This window comes from Bombyx mori, chromosome 6 (assembly GCF_030269925.1).
Source record: "Bombyx mori chromosome 6, ASM3026992v2".
In the NCBI taxonomy this organism is placed as follows: Eukaryota; Metazoa; Arthropoda; class Insecta; order Lepidoptera; family Bombycidae; genus Bombyx; species Bombyx mori.
In genome coordinates, this window is record NC_085112.1 from 13,800,889 (window position 1) to 13,816,336 (window position 15,448).

Consider the following 15,448-nt stretch of genomic DNA (forward strand, 5'->3'; position numbering starts at 1 on the left):
TTAACGTCATAAATACAAATAAACAATACTTTAGTGACGTGGCCTTTAAATCCTTTCAATAAACATACCACTCTCTATAGTAACATTCCCAAGCATATTTGTTCCCGAGTATGTATTATGAATTTTAATGTGTGATAATGTATAAGAGGAGGAGTGCTTGACATTCCTACTCGATTTTCATAATTTATCATTATCTCTCGCTGCCTTCATGAATTACGATTCTTTGCCGAATTCAATTGTAGTGTTTACATTTTTAGGCTTAGTGCTTGGCGAGAAATTGAAATACCACACCGATGGATTGGCGGTATTATCGTCGAGATAATGTCGTATTAACACTGTCATTAGCTTGGTACGTGTGTGTGTATTATTATTTGTATATAAAAGAATCTTAGAACGTCATTTTACAGCGAATTTAAAATATTCCATTATAGAGTATAGATGTAGTCAGGAGATGAACATAAATATACTTGCGACCCGCCCTCTTTCACTTCCGGAGCTGTAATTTATTATTGATCATGAAAATGAGATGGCAGACTTTTTTCCTACTTACTTGACATTATTAGTTATATTTTGGGTAATTCACGCTACCTATATCTTTATTAATTATAACCTATATGGTATTATGATGTGTAAGCTATATTATCTATATATTAATACGTGAAGCGAAAACTTTGTATCCCTTTTTACGAAAATTGCGGGGACGGAGGAGTATAAAATTTTCCACACTTATAGAGAATATAGAGAAGAAGTGCACAATGCTAATATTTTTTTAAAATAATGCATAAATGATACATTAAATCAATAAAGAAAACATTACACACACTACCATGTATTTGACACACACACACACACACACACACACATATACTCCTTGTTTATTGCACTGAAGTATTGTCAAACTTTTGTTATTGCTTAAAGTCTCTAGTCAAATTGAGAATAGGTTAGTATTGTTTATCTTTAATATTACGAGTATTTGTCTCTAATGTAGTCTTGGTGAAATCTGTAACAATAGGACCATAGTAATAATCTTATAATTTCAATTAATTATTATTATTATAGTCGAATTTCGACTACTGCGGGACTACTTGTATTGTAAAGTTTCATCAAAATCCATCTAGTAGTTTTTGCGTGAATAAGTAACAAACATACATCCTTACTATTTTACAAACTTTCGCGTTTATAATGTTAGCATGCATAAAATGAGCTGAAGTTAATTTATGTGAGACTGTAATCAACTGGGATGTTATTAAGCGAGATAAAATAGAATGAAATATAGTCTTAGTAAAATGGTGGTTACTTACTCACCGAGACTTGTTCGGTGGAAAATTTGAAAGAACCTGTGAAATTACGTCTCATTTTCCCACATTTATGCACTTTAACAGACATTAAACAGCTAATAAACCATTGTCATTGCACATTTAATCTAGACGAAACATTAAATTGACAAAACAAAACAATTCAATGAACTTCGCTCCTCGTGCTCCCACCAAAAAGTCTACTCAATTTTAAATTTCCTTCTTTTCATAGAGTTCCATAGACATTTTACTCTTGTTTATATTAAGCACTTTTACAAGAATTGTCGAATGATTTTGTTTACGAATTTCCTATGAAAATCCGAGCAGAATCTCGGATGTTATATTAAATTTGTAAGAGTAACTTGCGGCGTTAATGTACTTACGTCTAGTAATCACATTCCGGTAATTCGATATGTCTCCTAACTAATTGCTTCACCGTCAACCCTCAAGTATCCGGTTCAAATTTTAGGTGTGTCCCGCGCTATTTCGTTTGCATTCAATTTGAAATTCTTAAATAAATTGCCATAAATGTTTTGTATTGCGTCTTTGGTAAAAAGTATTTATCATTCTTTAACGTCTAACGCTAATCTCTATGCCAAAAGGCGGGTGGTTCGGGGATCCGTTGTTGCGAGAAAACGCGTTGTAATATAAAAAATTGTCTAACGTGTAGTTGTTTGAACAAATACATGACGTAGTCTTATTTGGAAAACGAACTCAGTAGGTCATTCCATTGCTTAATGAGAAAATCACAGAAAAACAACATTGACATTGGCTACTGTACCTACGGTGATAAAGGCACACATTAATTCTGTTGTTTGAATGATTTAAAAGAAAATGACAATTGAAAATATCTTATATCTCTACGATTGATGTCATGTTAAGTTTAGATTATAGCAGAGGACGTTTGATCACAGTACAGCATGTGTGTACAAGAGGCAATATCTGTGTAATTACGCTAGGCCATCCCGCTCAATCTCCAATATCCGCTACACAATCAAGATGGCCGCGCATCCGGCTTCGGCCATGTTGCCTTCACATTACTTATCTAGGTTGACACTTGTTTTTAATAATGTAGAATTTTGAATGACGGATTTCGGTTTTCGTGATAAGAAAACATTTAAGATAGGACAATAGGATATGCTAAGTTATATGCTACTTTTTTCGTGACACCGATTATTTAAATTAACACGTTATCTTTATTTATTTAACAGTTATATAATAAAACTAGCCGTACTCACCCGCTTCGCAGGGCATTTAAAATTAACATGATTATATATTGTCATATAGGTAGTCCAACACTCATATAAATATTAGCCTATCCATTAAGTACATGTTTTTTCTACATGAATACCAAGTTTCAAGTCAATCGGATGCATGGTTCAGTAGTTATAACGGAACATCCGTAAAAACCACTGTAGATTTATATATTAGTATAGATATAGATTTAATACTGGAGTAAGGGTGTTTTGTGAGCCTGCATAAGTAGGTGGCACCGCTCACCCTAATCCTGCCGTGAAGCAGTAATGCGTTTCGGTTTGATGAGTGTAGTAGACGTTATACTGTATAACTGAAACATAGAACTTATCTCTTTTATTTATGTAAGCATAAAAAGCAATTTTACGGACAATAATAATAAATCTATATAGTTTTCGTGGTCAGGGACTTTTTACAATGTATTTTCACGACAATGGTAATAATCATTGCTTCGATCCAAACCTACTCTCATTTGAAAAGGGCAGTTAGTTAAAATGAAGTAAGAGATTATGGAAATACTAATCCTAATCACCAGAGTGTATGTTGTCCTAGGTTCAGACGTGGGTCGCAAAACAACACTACGTTAGGACGTTTTTTTTTTGGGAGGACGGATCACTGGGCTTCCATATGTCTTCCAGGTCAAGCAGGATGGGTGGGCGAGAGTGGGATTAGCCAGGAGGGGCGGGAAATGTTAATTAACACTTAATTACACAGTAAAGCGTGTCTTTGAAAGTTCCTATATGATACCTTATAGGATGGAGTTCGTCGAGTTACTTTTTTATTACTGCACTCAAGTCCTGGTATGAAATGATTGCTAGATAGATAGGGTCATACATAATAATAATAATAAAGTCCGTTTAATTCCAATCCATAATAATAATCGTTGTTACATGCGATTTAATATATACTGGGTAATTTCTTTCATTTTCTTTTATTCTCTATCGTTACTTTCTTCAGGACCATTAATCGGAACCCCTTCTCGGGTAAAGGCCTTCTCCAACTTCTTCCAAACCCTTTTGTTCATGGTTTTCTTTTTCCAATCGCTTCTTGCGATCGCTTTTATTTCTTCTGTCCACATTTTTCTAGGGCGCCCTCTTCTTCTTTTTCCTCGTGGTTCTTTCTACATCTGTAAGGCATCTGACATCTGACAGTCTGTAACGCGACCCATTGAGAAGATCCGGCGAGAAACTCAGTAGGCTGTGTCTGAAAAGATACATTAAATCAATAAAGAAAACATTACACACGCTACATACCATGTATTTGACGCACACACGCATGCATACTATTTATTGTCAAACTTTTGTTCTTGACGTCTGTTGTCAAATTGAGATTAAATATTGTTTGTCTTTGTTAATCATTTTTATAGTGTAGTCTTGGCGAAATTTGTGAATATAGAAGTATAAAATACAATAATAATAGTGAACAAACTTACAATTCCAATTAATTATAGTCGAATTTCGACTACTGCGGGACCTCTAGTTCGTATTTATTTTGGAATACTTGGTACCTGCTTCGAGGTTCGAGCTTCGATACATTCAGATCATTTAATACGACAGCGGTATTAGTTAGGTCATGGACGCTTCCGCGTTTTTGTCGCTTAATACCTACGAGTGCTGTAAACGCAGTTCTCAAAACTTTTCGACGCCATTGTGAAATGTAGGACGCCATCTCGTTCTCTATAACGACACCCTGTTTCCGTTTCCCGTTTGAGAGTTCCGATTAGAAAACCAGTTTTGTGCACAATTATTTGATATCTCACTTCGATGATAAATAATTATAATTTTATCCTTTGCTTAAAACAACAGTTTATACAAACAATATCCACAGATGATGAAACTGATAGCCTTTTTTAGATTTTCACGAGCAACAGAAGAATTGATATATGTACAACCAAACGAACAATTAAAAGTAAAAGGAACCTCATATTGATCCAGGAGCACTCCATCCATCTCGGAATCCTCTCCGGGGATGCAAGTCGAGTGAACAACATATTTACTTTGCTCTCCAAGGGTTGCTCTCCGATAAATAACATCAAGATTCAATACCAATAAACTGTTACTGCGAGAATCTTTGCATTCGTAAAACTTAAATATTTTTTTTGTATTTTTTTTGTATTGGTTCTTATTCTGTATGGATTTTTTTTAATACTAAGGATATTTGATATAGGTAGACGGTGCCTTATCGAAATAGCACCAGAGTCAATAATATCTCAAGGAATACCGATCAACATTTTGCGACTACGTAGAGGATATGTCCACGATTCGTCCATGAAACAGGAACGTATTATTACTTCGCGTTTAAACATCACCGTGTGACTGAACGACGAAAGGAAAGATCTTCCACCGAGCGGTGCTCGGTAGACCTACGGTCCAAATGTTGTTGTTCGGAACTCGTTTTTTTTTTTTTTTTTTGTTGCCCTTGTAGGCGGACGAGCATACGGCCCACCTGATGGTGAGTGGTTACCGTTGCCCATGGACTTCAGCGATGCCAGGGGCAGAGCCAAGCCGCTGCCTACCGCAAATAATAATTGTATACTTATATATGCGCTTTATCTTGAAAATGTCGTAAGCATGATTTAGGCATCTGTCAATTATCTTGCGTTGTATGATGGCTACCCGCCACAACCGTCTCTGTAAACCAAGAACATGTCCTTTTACCAGTATTAATTACGCATTGCCAATATTAGAGGTTCGATTTTACGACAAGAAACCTTATGTTCTTCTATATTTCAGTTCAGTGAAAAATATTCCTTACCGGTGTTACGATGTAGATAACAATTTGACACAAGAAGGACGCATTATTTTTTTGTGTTTTTTTTTCGGGCTTTGACATATCCTCCTTCTAGGTGTCCGCTCCTAGGGGGCACGCGGGGTATTTGGGACTTGACGGTCTTCAGATGTTGAGAGCAGACCGCGGACAACAACAACGCAACTGCTCTTTGTTCAGATAAGATTAATAAGCTGTCCTTTTATATTGTAAGAAACGATCAATAAAGAGTCGTCTTCCATTAGCGTCAAACGAAACGAAAAGTAAATGAGAGCACTTCTCGTGTTAAATTAGTGAATCGCAGTAGAGCTTTTAATATAAAGCGCACAAGTTTAAAAAGCTTTAAAAAACAAAGAACAAAATAAAATTTTCACACACAGCACACTCGCTGTGAGATTCAGACGGACATTTCGTTATGTTTTCGCTGGCTGCGGGAGATAGATAATAACGCTTTAATGTGGCGAGAACTTTTGAAGGTTTTAACCAAAACAAAATTAAAAAAAACATAATCTGATTTAAGCTACTTCCACAGTGCAAAATATTGCCAAGACTGGTTTATGTGTCTGATATATTAAGTTGCCTTCTTTATTAGGTCAGTATTCAGTCAGTTTATTAGGTCTGACCTAATAAAGAAGGCAACTGAGTCCACTATGGTCGAATGTACTCGTAACGCTTCGAACCGCCAGACCTGGAAGCGCATTGCCTGGAGGACGGTTGTCGGGAGAATGGGCGACCTAACAGGTCCTACTGCACATACAGCGTCAACGCAACCACGACCACTCTGACAAGAGTGTCCGACTGAGAAGAAGATATTAAGTATGAACTTTAAGGCACGTGGCTTAAATTATATAAGAGTCATTCTACTTCTTCACGGTAAAAAGAAGAACGTTGGCAATACGTTTTGATTCCTTTCTCATATCCGTTTCGAATAATCATTATGTATTTGCGGTTCCCCGACTGATAACGCGTGGAAACCTCCAATTATATTAGTCGCGTCGTAGAACAACTTCGATCCGCTTAAACTAATTAGTATTTTGGATATTAGTATTGTAGATTTTTGTCACGACCAAGTAAAGTTTGTGTAACGAGTACATTTTGTTATTTATTGGGAATTTAGTTGCAATAAAATGAAAACAAAAAAAAAGGTTTCTAAATTTTGCGGGTTTGGTTTTTATTAAACGACTAGCCGTACTCGGCCGCTTCGCTGGGCATTTAAAATTAACATTATTATTTATTGTCATTATTATTAGGGAGTCCAACATTCCATTAAGTACATGTATTTTCTACATGGATACCAAGTTTCAAGTCAATCGGATGCACGGTTCAGTAGTTATAACGAAACATCCTTAAAAACCGCTGTAGATTTATATATTAGTATAGATATTGTGATTTTCATTGCGAAGAATAGACTGACTTAATAGTGCTGTAGTTATCGCCCCTGACTGTTGCGTCGAGGGTCGCGAGTTCGATTTCCGCACCGGGAAAACATCCGTGTTATGAACAGGTTTGTTTGCTCTTTGTCCGGGCGTTTATTATATATTATATATGAGGATATTTACACGTATGTAAGTACGTATGCCAGTCTCTGGTGCCCATAATACAGGGAATCTTAATTTGTAGTCGAAAGGCCGTGCGTGAGTTGTAGCTATTAATAGGTACTAGTGGTCCCCCGGTAGTCAACATTCCACTATAATTAACTGAAATTATAAGTTTGTACACTATTATTATTCTATTATATAAAAGACTATTATCTATTTAAAGACTATATAACTTATACAATCACAGATTTCGCAATGACTACACTTCAGACAAATATTAATAAAGACAAACAATATTTAATCTGTTCTCAATTTGACCACAGACTATAACCAATAAGAAAAGTTTGACAATAAACAAATAGTATGCATACGTGTGTGTGCGAAATACACGGTAGTGTGTGTGGTATTCCTTAATTGATTTAATCTGTGTACTTTTTGTACATAATTGAAAAAAATTTTGCACTCCTTCTCTATATTCTCTTTATGTACGCGAAATTTGATACTCCTTCGTCCGCGCAATTTTCTTCAAAACAGGGTACAAAATTTCTGCTTCAGGTATTTATAATTACTAGATGATGACCGAGCTTTTTTTTAATAACGCCATCTTGTTGTGTCTTTAAAGCGGTTAGTTGCCCTCAATTAAGGAAAATAGTATTATTATTCGCCAATAGATGTCGGGAAGAGTTATAAAGTTGATTATTGAAAACACGAATAAAAAAAACATTTTCTGAAAATAAATCGTAGCTAGATCGATTTATCGCCCCCGAAATCCCCTGTATACTAAATTTTATGAAAATCGTTGGAGCCGTTTCCGAGATTCAGATTATTCATATATGTACAAGAATTGCTCGTTTAAAGGTATAAGATATAGATTATTATCACCACAGAGCAATATGGCAAACCAGAAGACCGCAGAAGTCTTGGCAGGTTCAAACTCCGGTTGTTAGATAGCGTAGAGCACGACCTCAAAGTTATCGGTGTCAAGAACTTGAAGGAGAAAGCCCTGAACAGAGCAGTCTGGAGAGACATACTGGGACAGGCGAAGGCCCACTGGGCTGTAAAGCCTAAGATGATGACGATGATGAGTAGTGAGAGTGGTGAAAAATCAATAAAATATAAAGCACTACTTTATTAATTTTTGTATGAACTTTGGATCATACAAAAATATTCGTATTGTCTTTTTTATTTTTTTATTGCTTAGATGGGTGAACGAGCTCACAGCCCACCTGATGTTAAGTGGTTACTGGAGGCCATAGATATCTACAACGTAAATGCGCCACCCACCTTGAGATATAAGTTCTAAGGTCAGTATAGTTACGCATTACTGCTTCGCGGCAGAAATAGGCAGGGTGGTGGTAGGTACCCGTGCGGATTCACAAGAGGTCCTACCACCAGTAAAAGTTAGCAAATGTCGAACTGGCGGCTTATGGCGTACGTAAAATATATATAACAGATAGTTAAAGATGTACTTAAAGAAAGGCATGTCGTAACGTTCAGAAAACACCGAGGAAATGTATTTTTTTTTATTGTTTAGATGAGTGGACGAGCTCACAGCCCACCTGGTGTTAAGTGGTTACTGGAGCCCATAGACATTCACAACGTAAATGCGCCACCCACCTTGAGATACAAGTTCTAAGGTCTCAAGTATAGTTACAACGGCTGCCCCACCCTTCAAACCGAAACGCATTACTGCTTCACGGCAGAAATAGGCAGGGTGGTGGTACCCACCCGCGCGGACTCACAAGAGGTCCTACCACCAGTGAAAAGGTTTCGAACCAGATAAATGAAACGTGGTTAGAATGAACGTAGTGGCTCCGAGATGAACCTTACTTCGACGTTATTAATGCAATTAACATAGTGTCTATGCGATGTTATCGTAAACCTACTCATCACTAAAAGGTTTCTCCGAAATTTGAAAGTGAGTTAACAAAAATAAATTGACATTCTAGTGTTTTCTGCTGTTTTCTCTGTGCCATAAACATAACCGAGATAAGAACATTTTACAACAAGTTACATCCAAACCCCAATTATCAAACATCTTTAACAAAGCTACCAATTTCGAGTGGGAATGGAATTCGAACCTATTGTTTGTATTTCGTGTCACACTTGACTATTGAACAGGTGAAAATTTATTCGTTTTATGCTTTTAAGTTATGCTTTAATCTCTGGATTCCCACCTATCTTCAGCTAAGCTGGCACAATAATTTGAAAGAAAATGTATTGTGGCGAGTAGCCATTATACAATGCAAGATATTTGACAGTTGCCTGAATCTCGCTTACGACATTTTCAAGATAAGCTTGCATATATACAAGTTCCGAAGAACAACATTAGGACCGTCGGTCCACCGAGCAAATATCACCCGCTCGGTGGAAGATCTTCCCTTCCGTCGTTAAGCCTCCCAAAGTATAAAGCTTAAGAGTAGATATAGAAGCTGATATTGACGTAGGAAAGCATATACTCGTATATAGTCGCACGCCACAGAGTAGAGCAACAGGATGCTTAAGTCCGACGGACTCATGTATGTTAACCGGAATCTGTATTGTGCTTTCGAAGCCGAAGCGGTTTTATAGGAAGTTTAATTGTATACAAAAAGTAGGGAGAGAAAGAGAGAGAGATAATTTGACAAAGAGTGAACAGGCAAGTATAATTGCACAATAGGCGGTCTAATCGCTTCTTTTTTTTTCAACTTATGGTGGTTTCTACTTCACCTTACTGGTGGTAGGACCTTTTGAGTTCGCAGGGGTAGGTACCACCACCCTGCCTATTTCTGCCGTGAGGCAGTGACGCGTTTCGGTTTGAAGGGCGGTACAGTTTTTGTCCTGGTCCTCAAGGTGGGTGGCAGTAGTTATGTTGTCGATATCTAAGGGTTCCGGTGACTATTTAGCACCAGGTTAGCCGTGAGGTCGTCCATCATAGCAACAAAAGAAAGAAGTCCTGATTTGGTTGGCTCACCGCATTAAGGACCCGCCGCGCGGTTTCATGCCATACACTCTTCCTTGCCTGACAAGGCATGCCATTTATACCAATAAGTGAATGTTACCATTCTAATTCGCTTTGAACGAGTACTTAACATTATATCATCACGTCATTACGCATCCTCCCGATCCATTAACGGTGCTTTTAGGTACCACAAGCACTGGTCACCGTCCTCGTCGAACCCGTCGCTTACGACGAAGGGCTCGACGGGCGAATTAGCCCATAGACACAGCCCACTGAGTTTCTCGCCGGATCTTTTCAGTTGGTCGTGTTTCCGATCCGGTGGTAGATTCTGCGGAGCACTGCCCTTGCAAGGGTCAGTGTTAGCATCACTCCGGTTTGAGCTTAATAGCTAAGGTTACGCTGAAATAGCCTCTCAAGGCTATCAGCTTAGGTAGGAAAAAAAATATATATCAACTAGAATATTTTTCAATAGCAAAATGACAATTTTTCGTAGTACCTCTTTCTTTTCATGTCTTTTAAAAAAAAAGTTTTAATGTAAAATTTTGGAAGGCGCAGTGAGCTATAGACAACTTAAAACAAACACCAACCTGTGTCATATACATTTATAGTTACATACCAATGGGAGGTAACTATATTAGTTATGTTGCTACCAAAAGAACCGATAAGTCTGAATATACGGCTTAGTTTACTTTATCTACACTCCTGTAGCAACTTTCCGACATAACTATTATTTTCCAAAACAATTTCAATTTGGGAGCTCATGCTTCGTGCGCTAACAAAATTTGGTATGGCTTTAAACACATTCGCCGCCGGCTACACGGACTATTGAACGATGGCCCATGTATTTTGATAGATCACTGAGATAATTGGCTCGAATCGAAAAAAAACTACTTTCATTTATGTTGAATAAATTTTTTTTTGATTTGTTTTGATATAAACATGGTTTCAGAAAAAAAGAATCATAAAATAAGATGAAGAATTAATTTTATAAGATTACTAGCGGTACTCGGCCGCTTCGCTGAGCAATTAAAATTAGCATTATTATTTATTGTCATTATTATTAGGGAGTCCAACACTCATATAAATATTAGCCTATCCATTAAGTACATGTATTTGCTACATGGATACCAAGTTTCAAGTCAATCGGATGCACGGTTCAGTAGTTATAATGGAACATCCGTAAATACCACTGTAGATTTTGTATACTAGTATAGATTGTTTACTATTTTCACTTTACTTTTTCCAATTTATCGATATCCAGCAGATTTGGGATAAGACCGGAGTATGTCGAACTCTGAATAACTACTGACTGAATTCCGTTTCTCGCCCGAGACGAAACGCGGGTCAGGTTAGGTACTACCTACTCAACATAATGTGGCTTGTGAGTCCATTAGTCTATTTAAGAAAAGAAAAAGAAGAGAAAGAAGAATACAAAATTTCGAAAAGCTCGTAATTTTTTTTTATTGCTTAGGCTTATGGACGAGCCCACAGCCCACCTGGTGGTAAGTGGTTACTGGAGCCCATAGACATCTACAACGTAAATGCGCCACACACCTTTAGATATAAGTTCTAAAGTCTCAGTATAGTTACAACGGCTGCCCGACCCTTCAAACCGAAACGCATTACTGGTTCACGGCAGAAATATGCGGGGCGGTGGTACCTACCAGTGCGGACTCACAAGAGGTCCTACCGCCAGTAATACCGCAAATTATAATTTTGCAGGTTTGTTTTTATTACACGATGTTATTCCTTCACCGTGGAAGTCAATCGTGAACATTTGTTAAGTATTCTATTATACTGTAATACTCTGGTACTATTTGAATTTAGTTTTCAACATTCATAATAATACTTAACGAACAAGCTCCAGTTCTCGCGCGAAACTTCAACCACTGCCCTATATACGTCACTGGCTTAACATCTCAGACCTCCTACGGAGCTTACACAGTTCGAATTAGATTAGAATTTAGATTTAACCTAACTTCTCAAGTGGCAAGCGAAATTGAACGGGGCTGGATATAAATATTTTCTAAAAATTATAGTTAAATTTTATTAAAATAAGCCTTCATTAGGTGCTCTCAAATAGTTCTTTTTTTAAGTATAGCAATTGACTTCTGGTGAGTCTATTGTGTATATAGTTTATAAAAGTCCTCAATCTTTCTTTATATACATACACATACAAATATTTAGTGTTGTAAGAACAATAATCAATCAATTGGGTTGAAATTAAATTAACGAGAGCAGGTGGGATGAGACAGTCTCAGTAATATGGGTTTTTTTTACTGAGACTTCAGTGGACTTTTTTGTAAGAGAAACCACATGAAGCACCTTTCTATCTTTCCTCACATCTGTGCATTTTTGTAGAGATGCTAAATGATCTATAAGCCTCCATTATTTACACGTTTAACTTAAGAAATACTGAATTAACAAAATAACGACATCCAAGCTTGCTTTAGAACATAGACGAATTTATTATTCAGTCAGGAAATATTTAAAATCATTACACAATACTTTGAACAAAGAAATATTTATCGGGTTATTTTTTCGTTGACAACACTAAAACTCCTTAACAATTACTGAAAAAAAGAACAAGATCGGTCGAAAGACAAAAAAGAAACTGGTTGTGAATTGTTAAGTTATTGCCTATTTTTATCAACACTCAACATTTGAAAGTTATAAATATTTAAATTTGTAATTTTTCAATGTATTTTTAACAATAATAATAAAAAAGCTGTACATTGTAGGCAGGTGTAGGTAGATAAATAGTTTTTGAACTAGCGCATAATTTCTTAGAACGGAATTTTTCATTGAGCATACTTTGGGACCTGAACTCATTCTCGGAGGAAATATTACGTAACTTGATCTTAATTATTTTGTTCTGCATTCTCTATTTCCAATTGGCAACTTTGGAAATATTGTAATAAAATAGGAAAGACGTGTTTCGGGACTACTTATGTCTTCATAATTTATGCTTCGATGAGGAGTTTTTATTTATCCTGAATACCAACCATCTTATTTATTTGTTAACCTAGTACAAATTTGTAGACTTCTTTTACTGCCAATGAAGGCAGAGGTGGAGAAGGCAGAGGTGTTTGCTATTGTCTTTAGGATTGGCTATATTCGGACGACAATCTGGCTACCGCCAGTCACCGGTTCAATTTTTTCGTGTAAAATTCCTTCAATTTGCATTATAGTAGTATGAGTCCTCAGTGGAAGGTATATGTTTAATTATATATTGAATTTGCCTTTTCGGTCATCAATATTATTCATCCATAAATTATATTATGTATATAAATTCTCTATAAACTCAGAAACAATTGGAGCGATTCCGATGATTCTTTTAGGAAATCTTCGGATTGGCCTATCGTGAGTTTTATAACGAACGGATCAAAGTCGAGCCGTTTAGTAATAATAGAATTGTAGGCATTAAAAATTAAACAGACAGATTAAACACGGTTGCGGCAGTATAAAAAATCAGATATGAAATACTTTCATGAAATTATAACTGGTTGTTATTTTTGTGCAGCGGTCGCTGGGGAGGCGGAGCTCTCGAGTCAGTCCACGCTGGCTGACGCCTCGCCCACTAAACTTCCAAGTACGTCTATTAAATACATCATTAAAAAAAAACTTAAGACACGCCAAATAAGACCTCATTAAAAGTAAACATTTAAATCGGGTAAAAAAAAAACAATATGGCGTCTGGAACGGGAGGGCGTCGTGAAAATTATTTGGTCATTTCTATCGTTTCAATATTCGAATCAATTAAAAGCAAAATAAACTTGCTATTAAATTGATTCGATATCTCTTTATTATATTAATAGCACGATGATGAAATATTAAATTAAGATCAGCTATTCTTTTCGTTTCATCGCGACCAAATAAGTTTCACTATTCAAACCGATTGGTAAAAAATCATAACCAAGCCACGAATGTTGAACTAGGGGTCTTATTATGGCGAATAAGAAAGCTAATTAAGCAGCACAAAGCTATTTCCCGGCACGTATACCCCTCGAACCGAGCGTAAAAATTAATTCCAGAATTCCATATAAATTGATTAATGCAGTTTTCAAGATACATATCGTTGCACAGTCAATATTTTGATATGCCTATTGGAAAATTGAAAATATTCTCATTTGGCGTTTGTCCATCTCGTACACACTCCGCCTCGCACAAGGTAGATCCTATTACGCTTGCAAAATATTCCAGTGTTTTTTTTTTGCATGAGTCAACGACCCCGACTATATTAAATAATTATTAAAGCCTGTAGACAATGCAACCCGCATGCCAAATTATATAAAACACTAGCGGACCCGACAGACGTTGTCATGCATACACAATGAAATGAATGAATGAATGCATACACAAAAATTCATTCAAGTCGATCCAGCCGCTTAGTTGCAGTATACATAAATAGCCTAGATGCCGTCTGCAGCGCCATCTGCTGGGCTGATTTGTAAATCTAAACCATCTAGGGAGCCACCAAAACGCATACAAAAAATTCATTCAAATCGGTCCAGCCGTTTAAGAGGAGTTCAGTGACAAACACACGCATAGAAGAAATATATATAAAATATAAGTATTACTAGCAACCCGCCTTCGCTTCGCTTCGGAAACTGTAATTTATTATTGATTTCTCCACTATTTAATGGATGTTATTATGCATATAAACCTTCCTCTTTAATCACTCTATCTACTAAAAAAAACCGCATCAAAATCCGTTGCGTAGTTTTTAAAGATTTAAGCATACATAGGGATATAGGGACAGAGAAAGCGACTTTGTTTTATACTGTATGTTATGTAGTGAAGATAATAAAATTAGATATTAGTTATATGTTTTCTTTAGTAATTTTGAAATTCACCTGTCATAACATTTTTCAAATCAGAATCGTGATTAATTTACTTGGTAATCTACCTGGTCCTCATTTCATCTAAGTTAACTCATAGGTACCTACTTATCGCGTAAATCTGTTTTAATGAACTTGTTAATCGAATCTCGGCCTCGTCTTGACGCTTCATTCTCCGGACGGAAAAAACTTTTAATAGCCAGTATTGGCAACAAGCTTCAATCTAAATCGACAGAGAGGCATTTTTTTTGGGCCGGGGGCCGAACCTCCTGTAGGTTCCCGCGTGTAGGGGCGCGCGTGGTATGTGGACTGGACGGTCCTCAGATGTTGGGAGCGGACTCGCGGGCCCAAGGGATGGAATTTAGGGCCTTCCTACTGAAATACTCCTCAGTACGCTCGCCCAAGGGTCCGATCCCGCCGAGGTGACATGGGCGGGGTAAGGGTCAACATTACGACCGATCGAGACACTTGTGTGCTTAGTGTGAATTTTTTAACGTTCTCGATAGCGTAAAAGTTAACACAAATTTGTATGCAGTTGGAACAACGCCCCTAGGGGCAAACGTAGGCAAACTAGCACACTGGAGTGTGATTTAACCGTACTTAAAATTTAAACACTTAGCTCTTCATACAAAGATGTCACTTTATTTTTTGATTAGCGAATGTTTCTTATCACCTTTTTTCCCGCTGAGAGACCGTCACGTGACTCGGTTGAAAATACAGGACAGCTGATAATAGCTAAGTGTATAAACAACATATTTCAATATTTATTATTAATTTTTTTATTCTTAAAATTGGTTTTGAGTTCACGGCCCA

At 36.8% G+C, this 15,448-nt stretch overlaps 1 protein-coding gene across 5 annotated transcripts in view; it reads left to right on the top strand.

Annotated features, from left to right (window-relative positions):
* Positions 1 to 15,448, top strand: part of LOC101742530 (cubilin) — a 114,311-nt gene that overhangs the window by 66,826 nt on the left and 32,037 nt on the right. For 3 of the 5 annotated variants that reach the window (XM_038011585.2, XM_038011586.2, XM_038011588.2), the window contains exon 4: positions 13,318 to 13,386. The exons of the other annotated variants lie outside the window; for them this stretch is intronic. In XM_038011585.2, the coding sequence (XP_037867513.1) occupies positions 13,318 to 13,386 (69 nt within the window). The remainder of the gene's footprint in view (positions 1 to 13,317; positions 13,387 to 15,448) is intronic. 5 annotated transcript variants of the gene reach the window in all.